The sequence below is a fragment of the Bubalus kerabau genome, chromosome 13, assembly GCF_029407905.1.
Source record: "Bubalus kerabau isolate K-KA32 ecotype Philippines breed swamp buffalo chromosome 13, PCC_UOA_SB_1v2, whole genome shotgun sequence".
Classification (NCBI taxonomy): Eukaryota; Metazoa; Chordata; class Mammalia; order Artiodactyla; family Bovidae; genus Bubalus; species Bubalus kerabau.
In genome coordinates, this window is record NC_073636.1 from 63,683,628 (window position 1) to 63,704,931 (window position 21,304).

Consider the following 21,304-nt stretch of genomic DNA (forward strand, 5'->3'; position numbering starts at 1 on the left):
CAGCTCTAACCCAACATCACCATTTCCAAGCGGCCTTAGACCCTGCAGGACTGACCCTCCCCTCCCCCGCCCGACCCTCCCCGCTCCAAACGTTCAGCCAGGGAGGAAGGATGCAACCCATCTTTTTCTTGTTTTTAAATAAAAAAGGTGTTAACTTCAGAACTCCATCACAGGGTGAAGCAGGCACCCGCTTGAGATGTCAGCCTGAGCTGAAGAATTTCAGCATCCTGGTTCAAAGGCAATGGGAAGTTTTTAGTGTTGAGGGTTTGCTGTTGGTGCTGTTTTCGTGGAGGAAACAGAAGGAATCAGAACTGGGCAGACAGCCAGATTACTTCCTCCTAGATGGGCTTCTCTAACAAGATAGACCCTGACCTTCCTCCAGCCACCCAGACCTGAGTGACTCAGGGGCTGGCAGCACTTTCTAGGAACTGCCAGGAGTCCAGAAGTGTGGTAGCCTGCTGGCCAGGGGCCCCCAGAGACCCCTGTGCTGGTTCCTGGCCTGGGCAGCTAGGCCAGTGGGAGCAGCTGTCTGTCCCTGCAAGTCTGAACTCCTACAGGGATCCCTGGAGAGAAACCTCCCTATGGCATCTATCCTGAGCTGGCACGGTCCAAACTGCCTTCCTGGCTGTGCCTCAGTGCCCAGCCATGACTGACACCAGCAGGGCAGCCAGTGCCTTGGTGAAATGGCACTCAGCCCACTGGTCAGCCACCCCTTAAAGCCTACCGCAGCTTCCGCAAGATGCAGTGCTTTTGAGGCCCGGCTGCCTCCCTGCCTTGGCCTTGACCTCAGCCCACCTCTGGCTCCCTTCCATTCAGTGAGGCAAACTCTCCCCACTCTCTGAACCTCAACTTGTACACTTCTTCTGCCTAAATGCTCCTGACCCCACACCCTCCAGACCAGGTCAAGAGGCCAACCTGTGCTCTTGTGCGGCCATGTGCCTCTCCGCTAGAGCCCACGACCTGGATAGCCCTCTCCCACCCCTCTTCATGTCGTTCACCTCCCTCCATGCCCCAAGTCCCTTCCCTCAGGACGGCTTGAAGGAGGTCCATGTAGCTGGAGGACTGACTCATCCAGTATTCTCCCGGAACTGCCCTCTGGCGCTGTCAGGCAGCAGGGCTGGTGACAAGTCCAGCCGGGAAGGGCAGGGGAGGTTCTGTCTGGGGACAGGTCTTCTCACAGGGGTCAGCCATGCTCTTTAGGCCTTGAGAGGGCTCTGTGGTCTGCCCCCACCTTCATACCACACCTTGCTGGTAAAGGAAGGGGGTGAAGCTAGAACCCCCAGGATTTTAGGGGGGTTATGGCAGAGCCCATGTCCACTCTCCTTTCCCAGGAAAGATTTCAGAACTAGGCTTTGTGGAGTGAGAAGGTCCTGAATTGAGGGAACCTGGACTGGCCGTGATTAAGTCCCCACTCTCCACGGGCACGGGGACCAGGCCTCCTTGCTGAGAGAGAGAGAATGGAAGCAATGCCAGAGGTGACCACTGCCTTTATTGCCTCTGGGCTGGGGTTCAGAGGTATCTGGGGGCAGCAGGTGACTCTGGGCCCAAATTATTGCTACCTAGCAAGGTCACCCTGGGGCTTCCCATAGTGCCCTGAGTATGGGTGGGAATAAGCATGCAAATAATATGCAAATAACATGCAAACCAATCCAGGATCCTCTGGAGGGCTCTGGTGCAGCCACGGGTGCTGAAAGCGTCAGGAGCCTGCCGGCCCAGGAAGGGGGTGGGGACCCCCAGTCCTTTGCCCACACAGCAGACTGATCCAGCCCAGTCTTGGGGATCGAGGTCGGGGGCGGGGTGGAGGACAGTTCCTGAGCATCAGCCCTGGCTCTGCTGCTGGCTGGGGAAGAGCAGAAGCCTAGTCCCAAAACAGCAAGAAGAAAGCAGGCACCCACTAGGTAGCCAGACAGCCCCAGGCCAGCTCAGAGAGGGAAGGGACCTGCCCTGGTCACACAGCAAGTTAGGGGCAGAGGGGACCAGAATCCAGGCCTCCTGAGGCCAGAGTATCTCAGAGGCCGAAGCTATAAGCAATAAAACACACTGTTAAAGAAAGAGGAAGCAAGCAGCCCAGTCTCTGATCCCTGGGCTGTGAGACTCTCCACCAGCTGGCTCTGGGAGGCTCTGAGAGCCAGGCCCCAATTATGGAGGTGGCAGCGTCCTGGTCTTGAGCTTTGTGGAGCTGACCAGTCCAGAAGCTCCAGGAGGAGGCAGGCAGGGCTCTGGGGTCCTTGGCTTGTGCAGATCAGGCTCAGTTGTTATTCATAATCCACCAGGAGGCTGCGGGTCAGAGGTTGGGAGTCAGAGGCCATCAGGTGCCCACTGCCCTTCCTCAGAGGGTTGGTGGCCACTGCCCACCTGGGAAGAACACAGTGGTGAGGGTGTCTGGAGCCCGCAGATGGTCAATGAGGATGCGCTGGAAGGCCTTACTGCAAGCGGACTGCTGGTGCCTGGGGAGGGCCGCAGAGGGGACCGAGGCCAGAGCTGGTCCCAGTGACCAGGACCATGTGGTTAGAAGCGCCCCACTCCCGCCCGGCCCTGCTGCCTGGTTTCGGATCTCGGTCCTTCCTCATAGTGGCTCTGAGCCTCAGTTTTCTCCTCCGTGAAATGGGGGTGCAGTGTCCACTGATACCATGAGGATTACATGCAGTCACACACAAGGCACGTGGCGTGGGGTGTGGCGTGGTGGGAGCTGTGTGTATGCACCGAGCACCTACCTGGCACCGGGTACTGTGTTCAGTTCTTTTTTTTTTTTTTTTATTTTTTTTTTTTTTTTTTAATTTTATTTTATTTTTAAACTTTACATAACTGTATTAGATTTGCCAAATTGTGTTCAGTTCTTTACATGCCAGCTCGTAAGGGTGACAAGAGGATGGACTTAGCATCGCTCCCATTTTCAAAAGGAGGCCACTGGGGCTCAGGGCTTAGGTAGCTCTCCTGACGTCACAGAGCCAGTGACTAGGAGAGGACTTGAACCCAGGCGTGGTTCACTCGAGGTCCCACAATAAACGTCAGACCACCACTCCTACCTTCTCCAGGAAGCCTCGTCCTGCCAGAACTCGTACAGGGTGAAGGAAGCCTTGTCCAGCATCTTCTGGGCAGACACACTGCAGGGCCAAAGAGACGGCCAGGCCAGGCCAGGCCTGGGCTGCCACCACCCCTACCCGCCTCACCAGGGGTGTCTAATGAGAGTCCTGGCCCAGGACACCCAGCCCAGCATTCCTCCCTGCCCGTCCACCCCCCACCTTGGCTGGCCACCACCCAGCTAAGGACTCACTGCAGGCAGTGGCTCTGGGACCCCGTGAAGTCCACGTAGCAGCACAGGGCACGGTGGAAGTCCTGCAGGGCTTCCTCTGCCACCCGCACCTGCCTCTGGGCCACGAGGATGTGCTGGCAAGAGAAACGGCCTGGTCAGCTGGGCGGGGCGGGGCAGTGGGTGAGGGCCTGCTGTGGCCTTCAGGAGGCCCTGCCCTTCTTGGCTTGCACCAGACCCAGCCAGCCCTGAGGTCGGGCTCCTGCCCCCAAGCAACCCCCAGCATTCCTGGCTCCATCCTCCTCCTCCTCCTGTTGCCACGGTTACTGCCTCGCTCCAGCCACTGGCCGGCTCTCCTGCGGCACCGCACCACTTCCAACTGCCCCCTTCAGTTTCTGTCCACACTGCTCCACACACCCAGCTTTCAGAACTGTAGGCAAGGGACGCTGATGCCCATGGAGGGACAGAGTGCTGCAGAGTCACGAAGCAACAACCAGAACCCCGCACCTGCCCACCAGGCCTGGGGAACAAAGGCTGGGCCAAGCCTGGAGAAGGGGCTGTATGTACAAGACAGAAGCCAGGGGTGGGTAGCCCCATGAACCTTCTTGCTTCACGCCAGCCCCACGCCAGCTGCCTGCCCCTCCCAGACTCACCGAGTTGGGACCCTTGGTCAGCTCCTCTTCATGCAGGGGTTCCAGCCGGGGGGCCTGTGAGGGATGCAGAGCGTGGGCCGGGTCCCCTGTGTGAGCCTGCCTTGTGTGGGTTCCAGACAGTTCCCCCACCACAGGGTGATAGCCGCACAGCGCTCACCTTGCACTCCAGCTGGTCGATGAGCTCCTGGAGGCGGTTGATCTGGAGCCGCCACTGCATCTCAGCCTCGGAGCTCTGCCCTGGGGGTCGGGCACGGGCCCCTCAGGCTGGGGGCTTCTCGGGATGGATTGAGGGCGAGTGGAGGAGCAAACGCTGGGGCCCCGGGGGATACCGTGCCCTCCCACCCCGCCGCAGACACACCTGTGTTGGAGGAGCCAGGAGACCAGGTAGACGACCGACTGACACTCCGCAGGGCCCTGCGCCCTGCCCGCCGGCTGCCTCGGGGCCGGCTCGGCACCTCCACTTTCTCTTCATCTGATCTGAGGGGAGTGGAGGGTCAGTCCACTGCTCCCAGACCCATGGGGCCAAGCACTGGGGCCCCAGAACAGGCCTGGACCCAAGCTTCAGGACATTGAGGTCCAGCTGCCAAAGCCAGCCACGCCTTCTCACCCTCTCCTGACCTCCCTCCCTAAGAACAAGAACTTGGGCTCCGGGATGCCAGAACTGTGGAATATGATGGGAGCTGAGGGACCCGATACATGGAGATAATGGACATTCATGAACTGGACCCGCAGGTCCAGGTGCAGGTGGCCGAGCGCCTCACGTACCGCGGGCCATGGGCCTGGGCCTCCAAAGTGTCTGACGCCCCCTCCAGCGAGCTCTGCAGGGCCTGGAGCTGGCTCACCGTCTCCCGCAGTAAGAAGCGTGTCACAAACTGGTCTACCTTGGAGGCCCGCTCATACTCCTGGGGAAGAGGGGGGCATGGTTGGCATTTCCTGGCTCCAAGCATGTATTTCTGAATGGGGAGCTGACCCTTGCGCCCCACCCCCTACCCATCAGAGCACCAGTGGCAACGTAAAGAGCAGAGGGCCTGCAGACTTGGCATTAACAGGGCCCGGAGACTCCGGGGGGCAAGCAAACCCCAGACCCCATCCTTGTCTGGGCCCGGCCTCTCACTAGGAGGGATGAGGCCAATGCCCAGAGAAGCGTGTCCCATTCTCTGGGCCTCAAGGCCCCGTCCCTGTTGGGGCCACCACTTTCAGCCAGTAAGGCCCCAGGCATAGCTAGACTGGGTGTGGGTAGGGGCTGGGCCAAGGCAATTTTGACACATGAGGCAAAACGGTGTGATACGGCCCCAGACTCACCAGCTGGCCCCAAGCTCACAATCTTGGCATTCATCCATTCATTCAATCACTCATCCACGCACCCCACATTTACTGAGCACTTCTTACTAGAAGCTGTAGATACAAGACAGTGAGGCACATACCCCAGCGCTGATCCCTGTCTACACTGCCATTTCCCCCTAGCCTTTGCAAGTCAGGCAGAGACAAGGAGGCCGAGCGTTGCCAGGCCCTGTGCTGCCCAATCGGAATGCCCAGACTCCCCAGCTACCTTCATCTCCTCGTGCCTTCCTCGCCTATAAAACGGGTGGTAACAGCCGTCTCACTGAGCTGCTGAGAGGCTCCAATGAGTTATTTCCTACATAGGGCTCAGCCTGCTATCTGGTACATAAGTTCTCCATAAAGAACTGCTGTCACGGGACTTCCCTGGTGGTCCAGTGATTAAGACTCCGTGCTCCCAGTGCAGGGGGCCTGGGTTCAACCCCTGGTCAGTCAGGGAACTAAGATCCCACATGCCACACTGCCACTGTTTTTAGTCAAACATAATACTAACAAGAAACCTGCCCACTTGTACATCTAACAGTCATAGATTTCCTGAGGGTCTCCTCACCCACACCTCCCTCAGCCCCATATACACACTCGGTCCAGGGTGGGAGTCCCAGAGAGCTGAGGTGACCCCTCCCCAAGGGGCCTCAGAGGCAGCTTTGTCTCCCGCCTGTGACCTGCCTCAGTTCAGCCATCAGACGGGCAGACAGAGTGGTGGCTGGGACCTCTCATTCTCACACGGGTCAGTGGTTTCTCCGAGCCACTGGACTTCCTGGCCATTTTTTGAGCTTCCTGAAATCTGTCCGATAAATTCCCTTTCTAGTGCTTATGGCGACTGATCAGTCTCTGTTGCTTACAAAGAACCTGGCTGACACTAGCACCATTGCGTGCCAGGCCCTGTTTCCAAGCAGTTTCATTTAATCCTCATAGTAATTTACAGGAACCATCACTGACCCCATTTTGCAGATGAGAAGACTGAGGCCTACAGAAGTGGATTACCTTGGCCAAGGTCACACGAGTGTCAGAGTACAAACTCAGGTCACAGAAATTCCTCTCTCCTCACCACGAAGCCTTTTCATACTGTTCACAGGGTTCTCAAAGGGAGAATACGAGAGCAGGTTGGCCTTCTCTTCTCCAGTGGACCATGTTTTGTCACAGTGTTACTGAGTTACGCAAGTCTCTTTGCCACGGCAAGGCTGTGATCCATGTGATCATTTTAGTTAGCTTTCTGTGATTGTGGTTTTCGTCCTGGAGGATGTGGGACTGTAGCTCTTGCTTATTCTGTCTGCCAGACATCCTGGAGTGTGAAGTCAAGTGGGCCTTAGGAAGCATTAGTACAAACAAAGCTTGTGGAGGTGATGGAATTCCAGCTGAGCTATTTCAAATCCTAAAAGATGATACTGTTAAAGAGCTGCTGCACTCAACATGCCAGCAAATTTGTAAAACTCGGCAGTGGCCACAGGACTAGAAAAAGTCCAGTTTTCATTCCAATCCCAAATAAAAGCAATGCCAAAGAATGTTCAAACTACCATACAATCGCACTCATTTCACATGCTAGCAAGGTAATGCTCAAAATCCTTCAAGCTAGGCTTCAACAGTAGATGAGTCAAGAACTTCCAGATGCTGAATTTAGAAAAGGCAGAGGTATAAGAGATCTAATTGCCAACATCCATTGGGTCATAGAAAAACCAAGAGAATTCCAGAAAATTTTCTGCTTCATTGACTACACTGAAGCCTTTGACTGTATGGATCACAACAAACTGGAACATTCTTAAAGAGCTGGGAATCCAGACCACCTTACCTGTCTCTTGAGAAACCTGTATGAAGGTCAAGAAGCAACAGTTAGAACCAGACATGGAACAACAGACTGGTTCAAAACTGGAAAAGGAGTATAACAAGGCTGTATATTATCATCCTGCTTATTTAACTTATATACAGAATACATCACGTGAAATGCTGGACTGGATGACTCACAAGCTGGAATCAAGATTGCCAGGAGAATTATCAATAACCTCAGATTATACCAATCTAATGGCAGAAAGTGAAGAAGAACTAAAGAGCCTCTTGATGAGGGTGAAAGAGGAGTGTGAAAAAGCTGGCTTAAAACATTCAAAAAACTAAGATCGTAGCATCCAATCCCATCACTTTGTGGCATAGATGGGGAAACAGTGACAGATTTTATTCTCTTGGTTTCCAAAATCACTGTGGACAGTGACTGCAGCCATGAAATTAAAAGATGCTTGCCCCTTGGAAGAAAAGCTATGACCAACATAGAGAGCACATTAAAAATGAGAGACTTCACTTTGCTGACAAAGGTCTGTATGTCAAAGCTATGTTTTTTTCCAATAGTCATGTATAGATATATAAGAGTTGGACCATAAAGAAGGCTGAGCACCAAAGAACTGATGCTTAGAATTGTGGTGCTGGAGAAGACTCTTGAGAGTCCCTTGGACAACAAGGAGATCAAACCAGTCCATCCTAAAGGAAATCAACCCTTAATATTCATTGGAACAACAGATGCTGAAGCTCCAATACTTTGGTCACCTGATGGGAAGAACTTACTCATTGGAAAAGACCCTGATGCTGGGAAAGATGGAAGGCAGGAGAAGGGGGCGACAGAGGATGAGATGGTTGGATGGCATCACTGACTCGATGGACATGAGTTTGAGCAAGCTCTGGGAGATAGTGATGGACAAGGAAGCCTGGCATGCTGCAGTCCATGGGGTTGCAAAGAGTCGGACATGACTGAGTGACTGAACACCACCATCACTAAGCACCTTACAAGCCATCACCTCACTAATCTTTAGCCCAGTTTTACACTGAGAAACCAAGGCCGGAAGTCACATACAGAGTAAATGGAGTCAAGATTCATCTGTGGGTTCTGGCAGGAGCAGCTCGGAGCCTGGAGCTGATGAGGTCAACCCATGAGGTCACAATGTGGTCCCTGGGACAGAGCGAGGGCAGGGGGCCCCCAGCCAGAGGGCAGGGCAGAGGCAGCATGTGCTGGGGTCCCCAGTGGTGACCAGCCCTGCCATGGGAAACAACAGTTCCCACAAGAGAACCAAAGTGCCCAAGCAGGCCCGCAAGGAGAAGCCACCTGACATGGACAAGGCCCGGCGCAAACGGCAGTTCTTCAACCACCTCAAGTGGAAAAAGCCCAGTGTGAGTCCAGGGAACAAGGGGCAGGTGGGGTTTGGCGGACCTGGATAGGTAGGTGGGCAGGAGCGGATGCTGGGGGTCTAGCCACATAGGGAATTGAAGGGGTTGCATGTGTGTGCTAAGCGGCTTCAGTTGTGTCTGACTGGTTGCAACCCCACAGACTGTAGCCCACTAGGCTCTTCTGACCATGGGATTTCTTCCCAACCCAGGAATGGAACCCACATCTCTTCTGTCTCCTGCATTGGCAGGCAGGTTATTTACCACTAGCGCCACCTGGGAGGCCCCTATGGAAGGCATTAGAGAACCCCTGTTGAGGCCGAGGGTCTCAGGAACCCACGTGGGTGTGGATGGGGTCCTAATAACCCAGAAGGGAGAACAGGTATCCCAGAAACCAGGAAGTGGATTAGACTTGGGAGCCTAGGAGGGTGTGCAGGAGACGGTTCTCCCAACCCGGGACAGATGGGTGGAAGTCCCAGCACGGTGAATCAGCCCTAGTGGCTGCCACTGGGCCTATGGGCACAGGGAGTTCCCTTATCCCCCGCTTTCCATTCCCCAGCTTCAAAACATGTTACTTTCCCCTCTCTTCAACTAGGCATGAGGCCCTGGGCCGGGACCGGGGTGGGTAAAGGGTCCCAGCATCAAGGCTGGAAGCGCAGGCAGGGGAATCTCATAAACTTGATCGGAGTCAGGTCTCAGGAAGTCAGCCTGGGGTGGGTGAGGGTTTCCAGGGCGGGAGGCAGGGGTCTTGGGAGATGGAGAAGGGTGCTTGCCTCCCCCACTTCCCCTTACCCAGGCTGGGAGGACAGCGGGTACCCCGGAAACGAGAGAGGGCGGGCTTCTGGGAGACAGGACCCGGGTGGGTGAGGGTCCTCGGGAGGCAGGCGGGCGGAGCTCGTTCCCCTCACGCCCCTGCCCTACCCCCAGACCAAGATCGTGCTGCTCTTCCCCCTGGACAAGCGGCAGCAACTAGCCGAGGCGACGGCGGGGCCCGGAGCGCGGCCCGAGCGGGCGAGCGAGGCTGCGGCGGACACCCCCACGGGGCCCCCGGCGGCGGCACCCATGTTGCGAGGAGCTGGCGACGGCGCTGAGCGGCGCGAGAGCACGCGCGCGCGCGAGATGAAGAAGATCCTCGTCCTGCTGCTGCTGCTGGACGCGCGGCTGCAGGAGGAGGGGCGCCGCGCGGCTGACGGCCCCGGGGGCGGGGCCAAGGCGGCGCAGGGCTGGCAGCGGCTCTACACGCGCCTGCTGACCGAGAGCGAGACCGACTGCGAGGCCGAGGCCGCCGAGGAGCAGCCGCGCAAGCGGCGCCGCTGTCCCCGCCCGCGGCCCTGAGTGCCTGGCCCGGACCCCCGTACCCTGGTCCGGCCCAATAAAGAGCGCATAGCAACGCTGGCGTCTGTAACCCAGTCTGAGCCTTCGGGGCGTCGAGACAGGGTCGGGGAAACTGAGGCCCAGAGCAAGAAGGGAAGAAAAGGCGAATGGGGGGCGTGGGGGCGGGGGGCGGGTGCAGAGCCATGGCCGTGGCCTGGGGCCAAGGCTGGTTTTGCTTTCTTCTTTCTTCTGACCCAAGTGTCAGAACCCCTGTGCCGCCCTGGAGAGGGAGCACCCTACCACAATAGAGCGAGGGTTCTCCTCTCCCTGCGACTCCTGGCCGGGGTCACTTCCCGCCACCAGGTCTGCAGATCCGACGGAAGAGAGCTTGGGCAAAGTTAGGCCTGGCCACGCTAGGAGGAGGAGGGGCCTGCTTCCAGCAGAGGCCAGGCAAGTCCAAGAGTCTCCAGCACTCAAATCTTTCCTAACTGAGGGAAAGTCCCAGGCAAAAAGCCACCACTGTGGGGAAGAACTGAGAAGGTCCAGAGTCAGCATAGTTTGAGCCTTAGACTCACATCCTGCCTGTGTGAGCACCCAGGAGGACAGACTGGGGTCCCTGGTCCTCTGACCCCTCAATCCTACCCCACTGTGCTTGATGACCCCCAAGGCACCTCAATCACCATCTCCCCACCTACCCCACCCCATCCTCTTCCCCACACTGCAGCCAAAGAGGCTTCTTCCAAACCACTTATCTATAGGGCAATTCACACTTCTGCTCATAAGCTCACACTGGCTCTCCACTGCCCACAGAGAGACACCCAAACTTATTATTGGAATGTACAGGCCCAGATCCCCAGCCCCAGTCTTGCCCTCTGGGGCTTCTTAATGACTTCCACTCTCACTCCTGCTCTGGCCATACTGCCCCTTGTGGTCTTTGATTCAAGGTTCACCTCCCTAGTTCATCCACAAGAGGCCCGGCACGCTTTCTGTGGGCAGGACCCAGCTGCTTCTCACACTCCTGGGTCCCAAACCCAGCACCAGACCCTAGTCATCCTTGTCCCGTCCAGCCATGCCAAACCTGCAGCCTGCTTTCCGCTGGCGACCCATCTCAAAATGCCCCTTTGGGGAGGGGGGCGCAATGCAGAGGGGTGAAGGTCCCAGCTCACTATAAACCACAGGTACAACTTCTCCTGAAGGTACACTTTTGTCAGTGTCAACATCACATCGCCTGCATCAGGCTGAAGGTCGCACTACCCGTCACATCTCCCCCGCTGCTTTGTGAGAAGTGACCCTTTCCTACCATCCACATGGTTGCAATCAAAGTAACCACCTTCTTCAATGTGGCCACATCTCCTGGCATAAGCAACAGGCCCAAGCCCAGTCCTATCAGTTCCTTCCCTGGGTCTGTAATTCAGGAACTATTGTTCAGTCGCTCAGTCATGGCCGACTCTTTGCAACCCCATGGACTGCAGCACGCCAGGTTTACCTGTCCTTCACTATCTCCTGGAGTTTGCTCAAACTCACGTCCATTAAGCCAAGGATGCCATCCAACCATCTCACCCTCTGTTGTCCCCTTCTCCTCCTCAGGAAATGTAGGAGACAATTTTTTCTACGGGAACATGCACAGGCTGAAGCCAGTCTTGAGAAGAATATAAACACAATGCAGAGCCCAATGCAACTCTTGAGTCCCCCACAGCCTGGCAGCCAGACCCTGCTTCCAGTCTTTCCCTAAAACCTGCTTTCAGTCTTGCCCTTAGTAGATATAAAACATACAAGGCTCTTGTGATAAAATCTGTAATTTAGCTTAAGCTCACCTGAATAGGTCTTCAACTTGCAACCATAATGGTCCTAAAGAGAAAAAAGAGACTCTGCAGAGACATGACATGGCCTGTTTCCTGTGTTGGGGGATGACCACCTTTTGGAGGAAGTAACTGAGCCCAGGGTGAGATTCGGACTCAGTACACAGTGAAGGCAGCCTCAGAATTGAGTCACAAATGCAGACACATGTTTGTAAGCCCCCGAAGGTAGGATCCCTTTGTGGGCTACCTGGGCCCTTGAAAGCTAAGCTCACAGAGATCTTCAGAGTGGCTGGAGATCCATGATTAAGAGCTTGCTCTTGGAGAGAGGCTGCACGTTTGTCCAGAGCTCATCAAAGTGGTTTGGGGAAGCAATTAAACTGGTTGTGCTGGCCCCAGGTGGCTCAGTGGTAAAGTATCCGCCTGAGAACGCTGGAGACTCAAGAGATGCAGGTTCAATCCCTGGGTTGGGAAGATACCCTGGAGTAGGAAATGGCAACCCACTCCAGTATTCTTCCATGGAAAATTCCATGGACACAGGGCTTGGCAGGCTACAGTCCATGAGGTCGCAAAGAGCTGGACACGACTGAGCATAAACACTGAGCACAGCTGGGTGGCTGAGGCCACATCCCTTAATGTCAAAATCATTACCATTGGCCCTGTCCCGGGAGACAGGCTGGGTCTGGGCGTTTTCATCTGGATAGAGGCTATGGAAGCACAACAGATGCTGAGAACTGAGGTCACAATGAATCCAATCCAAGTTCTTTTCCTTGCTTCTTTGACCACCCCCTCCCACCTCCACTAGGAACCACAGTACTTCGGTCATGCCCAGTTGAGAAGTGCCAGGAGACCGCTGGAGGCGCAAGGGTCGGGCTGGACTCCTGGGTTCCCAAGGGTAACAGATGTCTGGATAACATTGCCACAAAGGCCTTTTATTCCCAGAGCTGCTCCTGGAGGCTTCTCAATCTCTTCAAGGATTTGGTCCACCCCTCTCATCATTCATCTAAGCAAGAGCTTAGAGGGGCGGAGCCGCAGCCCTGAGGCGGGTCCTGGAGACCGGGCCTCAGGCCCAGGGGCGGAGCCAAGTCAAGGGCTGAAGAGACCTCAGGCCAGAAGAGTGGGACCTCGGGACCAGAGGAACTGAGCCCAGAAAGGCGGGGGACGTGGGCCCAGGAGGTAGAGCTTCGAGCTGAAAGGCGGGCCTCCATCGAGGCCAGCTGAGGGGTCCCAGCCTTCAGGGCCGAGGTTTTGACTGCACGGCTTGCCGGCCAGAAGATGGCTTCGCTGTCCAATAGTCGCCGAGTCCGCCGGCTGTCCTCGTTGGGCCACGTCGCGGTGGTCGTGGACCAGGGTTCTGGCTTCACCAAGGCGGGCTTCGCGGGAGAGGAGCAGCCACGCCTGGTACTCAAGAGCTCCAGCCTGGTGCCCAGCTGGGACCGGCCCGTGCTGCCCGGGGCGCCGGGCTGCGAGCTGGCGGGCGGCGTGGCGCGGGCACACCCCATCAAGCACGGCGTGGTGGTGGACTGGGAGGCGTTGGAAGGGTTGTGGGAGCGCCTGCTGGTGGGCGGCCTGCGGGTGTGCCCGGAGGAGTGGCCAGTGCTCGTGAGCAACTCCCCGTCGGCGCCGCCCGTGGGCCGCGAGAGGGTGGCCGAGCTGCTGTTCGAGGCCCTGGCAGTGCCCGCGTGCCACCTGGCCAGCACCGCCTTGTTGGCGCTCTGCTCCATCGGCGCGTTCAGCGGGCTGGCCTTGGAGGCGGGCGCAGGCGTGTGCCACGCCACGCCCGTCTATGCAGGCCACTCGTGGCACAAGGCCACCTTCCGGCTGGATGTGGCTGGCAGCACCCTGTCGCGCTACCTGCGGGACCTGCTGCTGGCAGCAGGGCCTGATCACCGACTGCAGGCCCTGCCCCACAAGATCATCGCACAGCTCAAGAAGCGCTGCTGCTACGTGTCGCTAGACTTTGAGGGTGACCTCTGTAATCCTGCCCGCCACCACCCAGTCAGTTTCTCCTTAGGCAGTGGGTGCTCTGTCTGCCTTGGCTGCGAGCGCTTCTGCTGCCCAGAACCCCTCTTCCAGCCGGGTCTGCTAGGCCAGGCTGAGCCGGGCCTGCCCATCCTGGCCTTCCGAGCACTGCAGAGGGTGCCTGCGACACTACGGACACGGCTGGCCAACACCATGGTGCTGGCCGGCGGCTCCACGCTTTTCCCTGGCTTCCCTGAGCGCCTGGAGCGGGAGCTGGAGGCCCAATGCCGGCGGCATGGCTGTGGGACGCTGCAGCCGAGCCTGGTGGCCAAGCCTGGGCGCGGGACAGCGGTGTGGATGGGCGGCTCCATGGTAGCCTCGCTGCGCACCTTCCAGTGCCGCTGGATGACCCGGGCCATGTACCAGGAATGTGGATCCAGGCTGGTGCACGAAGTGTTCCACTGAGTCCTGCTGGACTGGAAGGGGTGGTGCCATAAAAGGGGGCGCTGCAGAGGCAGATGCTCGGCAGGCTGAGCGCAGCTGTCAGAGGCATTGAGTGGCAAATAAAAACCTCAGTGATTACAGCTGGCAGAGTCGTGTGGTGATGGGTCACCTTCTACCCCTTTCTAGGCCAGGAAGGGGTGGTCAGGAGCCCTGGGGCTCTTACTTCGAGCTGCAGTGTAAATCCCCGCTAACCAGTGCCAGTTCAGAGAATGCCAGTACAGCTGCCCACCCCCAGGCCCTGTTTCCATGGCAACAAGGAAGGTGCTGTCCCTACTGGTGTCCAGGCCACAGATATGGAAGTCATCATAGCATACCAACCCCTCATCATGTAGCATTCGGATCCCTATCCTGTGCCAGGCCCCAAAGGTGACCCTTAGAAAACCTACTCGACCCTATGTGAAAGCAACCAGAAGGGGAAGCCCTGTCCTCAGCTGATCATTAACTCACAAAGAGCCTCAGTTTCTCCTCCTGTAGAAATGAGGTCAGGCACAATCCCAAGCCTGCTCACTGCTCCCTCCTCACCCCCTCGCTCAGAGCTACGGGACAAAGAGGTGGAGACATCTCTTACAAGGAACACAGAAAGGGAAGGGTAGCTTTCGGTGTTTTTAAAAATACCATCCAAGGGCCTGGAGCCCTGGCTGTGAGCACTGTTTATTCTGTGTGCACGTGTCCATACTATACACAAGCATGGTGCACACATGCCCGTCTACTCACACATGCCCTCGGGCTGTCCCCCACCCCCTGCCACCGAGCTCTACACACCAGCATGGGCCTGTGGATGTGTGTGAGCATGCCCTACCCCCAACCCATCCCTGTTGGGAGCTGGGCTTCACACCCCACAACAATCAGGTCTGGTCAGTAATAAAAGCAGCAGCAGCTCCACATGTGAAGTGACTATTGTGAGCCAGGCAGAGAGAGAGCAAGACAGACACAACTCTCCACCTTCATTCTCCGTTAATCGTCAAAATGAATGTCTGGAGGTGGGTTCTATTAATATACCCAGTTTACAGATGAGGAAACTGAGACCCAGAGAGGTAAAGATGCACAGCCAGAAAGTGGAAGCCAGGCCTCCAGCCCCACAGCCCTGAGTCCAATGATGGAGGCTCCCACAGCACAGCAGACACCCCTAGCCCTCATCCTGCCGCCCCCCGCAACCATCAGCCCCTCCACTCACCAGCTTGGTGGTGTCCATGGCAGTGAGCACAGCACAGTTGAGCGACTCCAGCGCCGCCAGCACAGGCCGGTAGACGCCCAGGTGTTCAGAGAAGTAGTCTGAGGGCAGAGGAGATACTCAAAGCTTCCTGGGGTACATCCCCCCATTTACAACCTAGAATTCCCCAGCAGCCAACCAGGCCTTATGCTCTGAGCCCAGCCCAGTCTGCTCCATCAGAACACCAGCAACACCCACATGCCCAGGAGACAAACACCCCCATGGGCCTACTCACCGCACAGTTTCTCCGTCTCCAAATTGCTGCAGGGAAAAGAGAAGGCGTCCTTCAGACCCTGCTGGTAAACTAGGACTGACTTTGAAGCCAGCAGTCCTTTCCTCTCCCTCCCCAGCTCAGCCCGACACGGAGGCGGCTTCTGACTCCACCCCACGTTACGCTGCTCAGTGGACAGAGACAGGGTACTACCAGCCCACCAAACAGTGTCTAAGGAGGAAAATTCAGTCCCACTCTCAACCTCCAAGTGGATTTCAGGCTGGGGGAGACAGATGTAGACACAGGCCAAAGAGGAGTGGTTAGATCTGGGAAGGAGAAGTCAGGTCTGTGGAAGCGCAGAAAAGGCATGGAGCATCTGTAGGTCAGGGAGGGCTTCCTGGAAGAGAGGCTCCCTAACCTAGGCTTTGAAGGACAAGGAATTTGGCGTATCTGGTGGTGGTAAGGTAGCAGCAGTGCAGACAAAGGTCTGGCCCAAGCCTCAGAAAATGGGAGTGCATGGGAGCCTAGAATTTCTTTTAAGGAGAGGGGAGTAGGGGGAAGTGAGAGGGACGGATAGCTGCACACACGTGTGCACCCACGTGAGGAAGCAGGAGAAGGCAAGCAAATTCGCACGAAGGCCTGGAGATGTGGGAGCACCTGCATCCATGGGTGGGAGCAGGCAGGGCCCAGCTGTCCCCAGGCATCCGCTGGTCGCTCAGCAGGAAGCGGGAGTATTGGGGGGGGGCACCTGTGGGCTGAACCATAGGTGGTGATTCAGGCCTGGCTATTTTGGGGTCCCAGCTGGAAGCAGTGTGATGGGCAGGACTGGAGCCAAGGAAGGGGTAGGTAGGCGGGTAAAGCTGGCACTTAGCCCTGGCACTCCTTTCCCCGTGCTCCCCCAATCCTCCATAAGGAACCCAAGCAAGAAGGGGACACAGTGGAGCAGGGACAGCCTGGGCTCACATTTACACACGGCGTGTGCACCCCAACCCCCATACTCACTCAGCAGGATGCCCATCAACACCACTGAACAGCTCTCGCAGCTCCCCAGGGCTGAGAACCCCATCGGCAAAGTAATTCTGGAATTCTTCAAATGAGAGCTTCCCGTCATCTGGGGGGTGGGGGTGGGCACAGGGAGCAGAGTCAGTATCTCTGAGCCCTGGCTGCACCCCTGCCACCCAGTGGAGGCCCCCTGAAGGCTTCGCAGTATCTCATAACCACCCAGCCAAGTGAAATGGGATTCTGGGCTGGAAAGAAGGCCTGGCCGTTGGGGACCAAAGGGTTGGGGCCCCCAGAGGTGCCCACTTCAAGCAACAGGGCCCACTCTGCAGACACCCAAGGGACAAGGCAGTGCATATGTGGCACTCGGCAGGGACTCAATGTTTGCCAAATGGAGAAATAAATGAACAACAGCCTGGGGCACAGTCAGATCATGGCAGGGCCTAGATGTCACTTGGAGGAACCAGGGCTGGGTCTTTGCCCACATGGCTCTTGGGTGGAGGGGATCTCCGTGCTCTGGACCCAGGCCCTTCACAGAGAAGCTGCAGGGAGTCAGATGAGATCTTCCTAAGAGCAGGGCCCCAGTAAGAAGCAGCAGACTGGCTCGGGAGGGAAAGACCTCCCCATCACAGAGGCTGCCTCCCCATCACAGAGGCTGAGAGCCTACGAGCACACTGGCCAGAAGCACTGGGGATTTGGCCTGTGAGGTCTCTAAGCAGATGGAGTGGGAAAGTGGAGCCTGAGCCTCCCTCCCCAGACGGAATGCTGTGAGCCAAATGAGACCACGTGCCCTGCTCAACCAGCTGAAACAAATTTGAGGAGACCCAGGGAGAAGAGGCAAGGGGTGAGGACCCAGTCCTCTCTCAAGGAGGCCAGGTGAAGGTGAGGTCAAAGCTGACAGGTGGTCTCAGCTCAGACCCTCCACTGGCCCATCAGGGCACCGTGGGCTGCTCTGAGTCATCCGTGGGCAGCAACCTGCCTGCAAGGTCCCCTGATGGCTCATGCTTTAGCTTTCCAGATTTTGCCAGGCCAGCATCTGAGACTGCCCAGGACTCAGGGCATCGGGGGAGCTGACTCCCTGGACCTAGCTCTGTCCCGCCCACGCCCTCCCTGCAACCAGGTGGTTGGTAATATGGAAAGTTACTGAGCTCTCTAAGAATCTACGATAAAATCCCCCACAGCCCTGGCTCCATGACCACACCCTTCCAAGCCCCTCACAGAGGAAGCCTGGAACCAGGCATCGCATAGACCCGGGTTCAAGGCCCAGCACCTCCAGCAGCCTGCTGTACCTCTCTGGGCCTCGGCTCCTTTGTCTGTGAAATGGGGTGAAGACTTTGGCAGTGGTGAGGAAAACAGGAGGTCACGCAGGCCAGGACACTGCGTGAAAGTCAGCCCCCACCTCCAGCCTCTGGCTAAACCACATTTCCTCCACTCTCCCTCCTGCCAAACTGGATTCAAACAAAAATTTCCTCTGAGAAGGACACCTGGGTTGATTCTTCTGATTCGGGTCCTCTCAAGATTTCTCTCCATTCTCAACTGTGCCCCAAACCCTCCCCAGAGCCTCTCTGATGCCCCTCAACCCCCAGCATGGGACTCAGGGGAAGCCACACTCACCATTCTTGTCTGCTCGGCGGAAAACCTAGAGGACAAAAGGGCAGAGCTGGGAGCCCAGAACCGCCCCCCAGCTCCAAAGAGCCCCAGCTGGCCGGCCTGCCCCCTGCATCTCCCTTCCTCCTGCCCAGCTTGGTCCCAGCCCCCTGCCCAGCTCAGCCCTCCAGGGCCTTTTCCAACAAGGGGAAGAGCGCACAGCAGGCCCCGCGGCTTGCTCCCTTCTCCCGCAGGGCCTGGCCTTGTCGGGGGGTGCTCCAAGCTGGCTCTCTGCACCTTCACCTCCCACATCCGAGTCGATCCTGAGTTCTTTCTGATACATCAGCCCTTGGAACGGTCCCAGCTTGAGGCAGGTGGGGAGACGGGCCAAGATGCGGCCGGAAGATCCCGGGCACCCATCCCAGACCTGAACCCCAACTCTGCATGGTTCGTCCCAGACTCTGCCCACTCCAGGCTGTTTCTCTGTCAGCTTCTTGAGACCCTGCCATGCAGGCAGTGGCTAGCCCTTCCTTTGTGGGTGCCTGTTTACTCAGTAACATATCGGGGAACAGCCCAGGGTTAACCCTTCCAGGGCTGGGTCTTCCTATGAGGCCGACTCAGTACAAGGGTCTTGGGCAGGCCCATGTGCATATGTGTGTGTTGTACGTGCAAGGGGAGTAAGAGGCACAGAAAGCAAGGGTGGACAGATGGTATTTATGGAGAAACAGACAGGAAAGACAACAGAGGTAGCACAAGTAGAGTCCAGACATGGTCCCCGTCTCCCCTAGGGACCAGAGACTCCCTGGTCACCCAACACAACCCAGCAAAGAGGGCACGAGCAGGTCTGGCAAGGAGGGGCAGGCCAAAGCCTGGACAGAGAGCCCTGGTCTGCTCCAGATTCAAAGTGCCCCTCCCCTCGGGCTGCTTTCTCGGGGATGAATGTACTCCCTGGCCTGAAGCCTGACTCACAGAAGGCTGCCACCAGCTCACTCGGGGTCACAGAGCCAGCCAGGGTGGCCTGGCCAGGACAGACATACTGGGGGTGGGGGTGGGGGCTGAGAGAGAGGGAGGGGTTCCAAGTGAACACTGAGGACATCAAGGGCCACACCCTAGTGCACCACTGCCTCCATGTGTGAGCTGGAACACATCCCTAACCCTCCAGGCCTTGGTTTTTCCATCTGGGAAATGGAAGGGTCAGGTCCCTTCCAGCTGAGAGGGCTCTGGCCAAGGTGCTGAGTCACTAGGGACAGTGGGGAGGGGGCAGGAGAACAGCCTTTCCCACCTGAAAGGGACCTCTGGGAGTGGGGACGCAAGAGGAACAGGACAGGCTGTGCACAGGGGTGAAAGGTAGGGAAGGGGTGCAGGTGAGTGACCCAGGCCGGGCCAGGGAGCTCCAGGTAGGTGCTCATAAGGGCTGCAGGGCCACCTGCCAGGCAAGGGGAAGGTGTACAGACCACAAAGGGTGAGTGTGGGCAGCACCAACCAACTTTGGGATCCCACAGCCCCTGGGTGGGATCTGAGGGGGTCCGGGGTCAGCACTAGGTCAGGAGTCGGGGGTGGGGGGCTGCTTCCTCTCCCAGGCCCCCTTGCCTGGTCAGTCCAGCCTGGGGCTGCCAGAGACGGGCACCGTGGCCGCTCCCGTGACCAAGAGTTGACAGCCCCCACCCGGCCAGACACATACATGGGGTGGTTTGGGGTCGGGGAGGGGGGTGCCGCGGGGGCAGTGGCACTGAACCAGAGGCAAGGAGAGATAAGCAGAGAAAAGAGTGCAAGGCAGAAGACGGGACACAAAGGCAGCGAGATAAAGATAAGGGAGACACACGGAAACAGAGAGCAAGAGAGAAATCGTGAGAGGGACCCAGAGGCCGAGGCAGAGACCCCAACAAACCTGGAGGGAGACACATGGGCACGGGGACGGGGACAATCAGAATGAGCGAGGGCAAGGAGAGGCAGTGAGAGGCTGTCCACAGAGACCGGGAGCGACCCCGCGGGAGAATGACCACCCCCAGGGCCACAGCGCCGGCACCCCTGGCCCGCTCCCCACTCACGTCCTGGAAGAGCGCGTGTCCGGCGGGCCCGGCGGCTGGCGCGGGCGCGGGGGGTCGCGGGGGCTCGGTCGCGGGCGGCCGGATCAGGCACACGGTGAGCAGCCCCGCGCACGCCATGGTGCCGCCACCCGCTTGGCTCCGGCTCGGCTGCGGCTCCGGGCTCTGGACGCCGCCGCCACCGCCGCCGCCGCGGACTTGGGGGGACGCGCAGGGGGGGCGCCCGCCCATCGGCGCCGGCGCGGAGGCTGAGGGCCCCGCCCCCCGCAGCTCCGCCCCCGCCGGGCGGGCCGCCGAGGGCCCCCTCCCCGCCCAGCTCCGGCCAGCGCTAGAGCTCGGCCCTCCGCCCGCCCGCCCGCCTCCAGGGCCTCAGCTTCCCCGTCTGGAAAAGGGGAGCAAACTCCAGCCTTTAGGGTGGCAAGAGCCGCGCGATGCAGAACCCCAACACAATGCACTTCTGCGACTCCCCATTCTCCGGGGGTGGCAGCCACTGGGGAGAAGTCACCCAAGGGGTCACTCCCTCCCGGGGACGGGCTGAGCGAATGACGGTCGGTGTGGAATATTACACAGCTACGAACAGGACGGGAAGGGCCTGCGCGTGCCCGCTGAGGGCGGGTCCCCACATCTTTACGGGGTCCAGTGAACTGCGGAAGCACGGGTGCGCCACCTGGTGGGCAAAACCCGCAAGCACCTTCCCCTGTGAGGCTTATCTTCTGCAAAATGGGAGTAAGGGAAGACATTGTCGTGGGGACTGACAGTGAGGGCTTAAAAAAGGGGTTGGCTCAGAGAAAGCCCACCTAAGGGCATGCTAGATCCGTGTGGACAGTCTGCCAGTCACCCTCCACTCTCAAGCTCAACTTAGACTTCCCTCCCCCACCATGGGGCCCCCTCTTCAATCTATCATCCCCCGCTGCAGCCAGAGGAAGCTTTTAAAATATAAAAAGGGAGCATCACTCCTCAGACTCACCAGTTCTCTCCCCCTGAATAAAGCCCAAGACTGAATGTCTCTCCACTCTGGCCCTCACCTCAGGGCTCCAGCCACCCTGGTTTCTCTCAGGTCCTGGGCCCATATTGCCTTCTCCTGCTTGGTGTATTCCTCTGCTTCCTTCTTAATTTCTACTATCCTACAGCTCTAGGTCAGGCACCACCTTTTCCAGGAAGCTCTCCCTGATTTTCTCATTTATTTGAGTTTCCTCCAGCAGATTCTGAGAGATCCACAAAGGGAGGGAACACATGTCCCCAGAATCTGACACAGTATCAGCCGGTTGTAATTATCTGCTGCCTGTTTACAAAT

The 21,304-nt window shown here is 57.8% G+C and overlaps 2 protein-coding genes across 2 annotated transcripts; one reads left to right on the forward strand and one right to left on the reverse strand.

Moving 5' to 3' along the window:
* Positions 1 to 1,470: 1,470 nt before the first annotated feature.
* On the reverse strand, positions 1,471 to 20,207 carry NECAB3 (N-terminal EF-hand calcium binding protein 3). The gene is made up of 13 exons (XM_055544791.1): positions 20,014 to 20,207; positions 17,993 to 18,017; positions 16,382 to 16,490; positions 15,404 to 15,429; positions 15,133 to 15,230; positions 4,669 to 4,805; positions 4,262 to 4,380; positions 4,061 to 4,140; positions 3,904 to 3,957; positions 3,275 to 3,387; positions 3,027 to 3,104; positions 2,356 to 2,447; positions 1,471 to 2,277 (listed from the first exon to the last, which is right to left on the reverse strand). Exons 1-13 carry the CDS (start codon positions 20,128 to 20,130, stop codon positions 2,249 to 2,251), a joined length of 1,077 nt encoding a protein of 358 aa, XP_055400766.1. The 5' UTR covers positions 20,131 to 20,207; the 3' UTR covers positions 1,471 to 2,248.
* On the forward strand, positions 11,877 to 14,001 carry ACTL10 (actin like 10). The gene has a single exon (XM_055544790.1). It carries the CDS (start codon positions 12,768 to 12,770, stop codon positions 13,917 to 13,919), a length of 1,152 nt encoding a protein of 383 aa, XP_055400765.1. The 5' UTR covers positions 11,877 to 12,767; the 3' UTR covers positions 13,920 to 14,001.
* Positions 20,208 to 21,304: the final 1,097 nt, after the last annotated feature.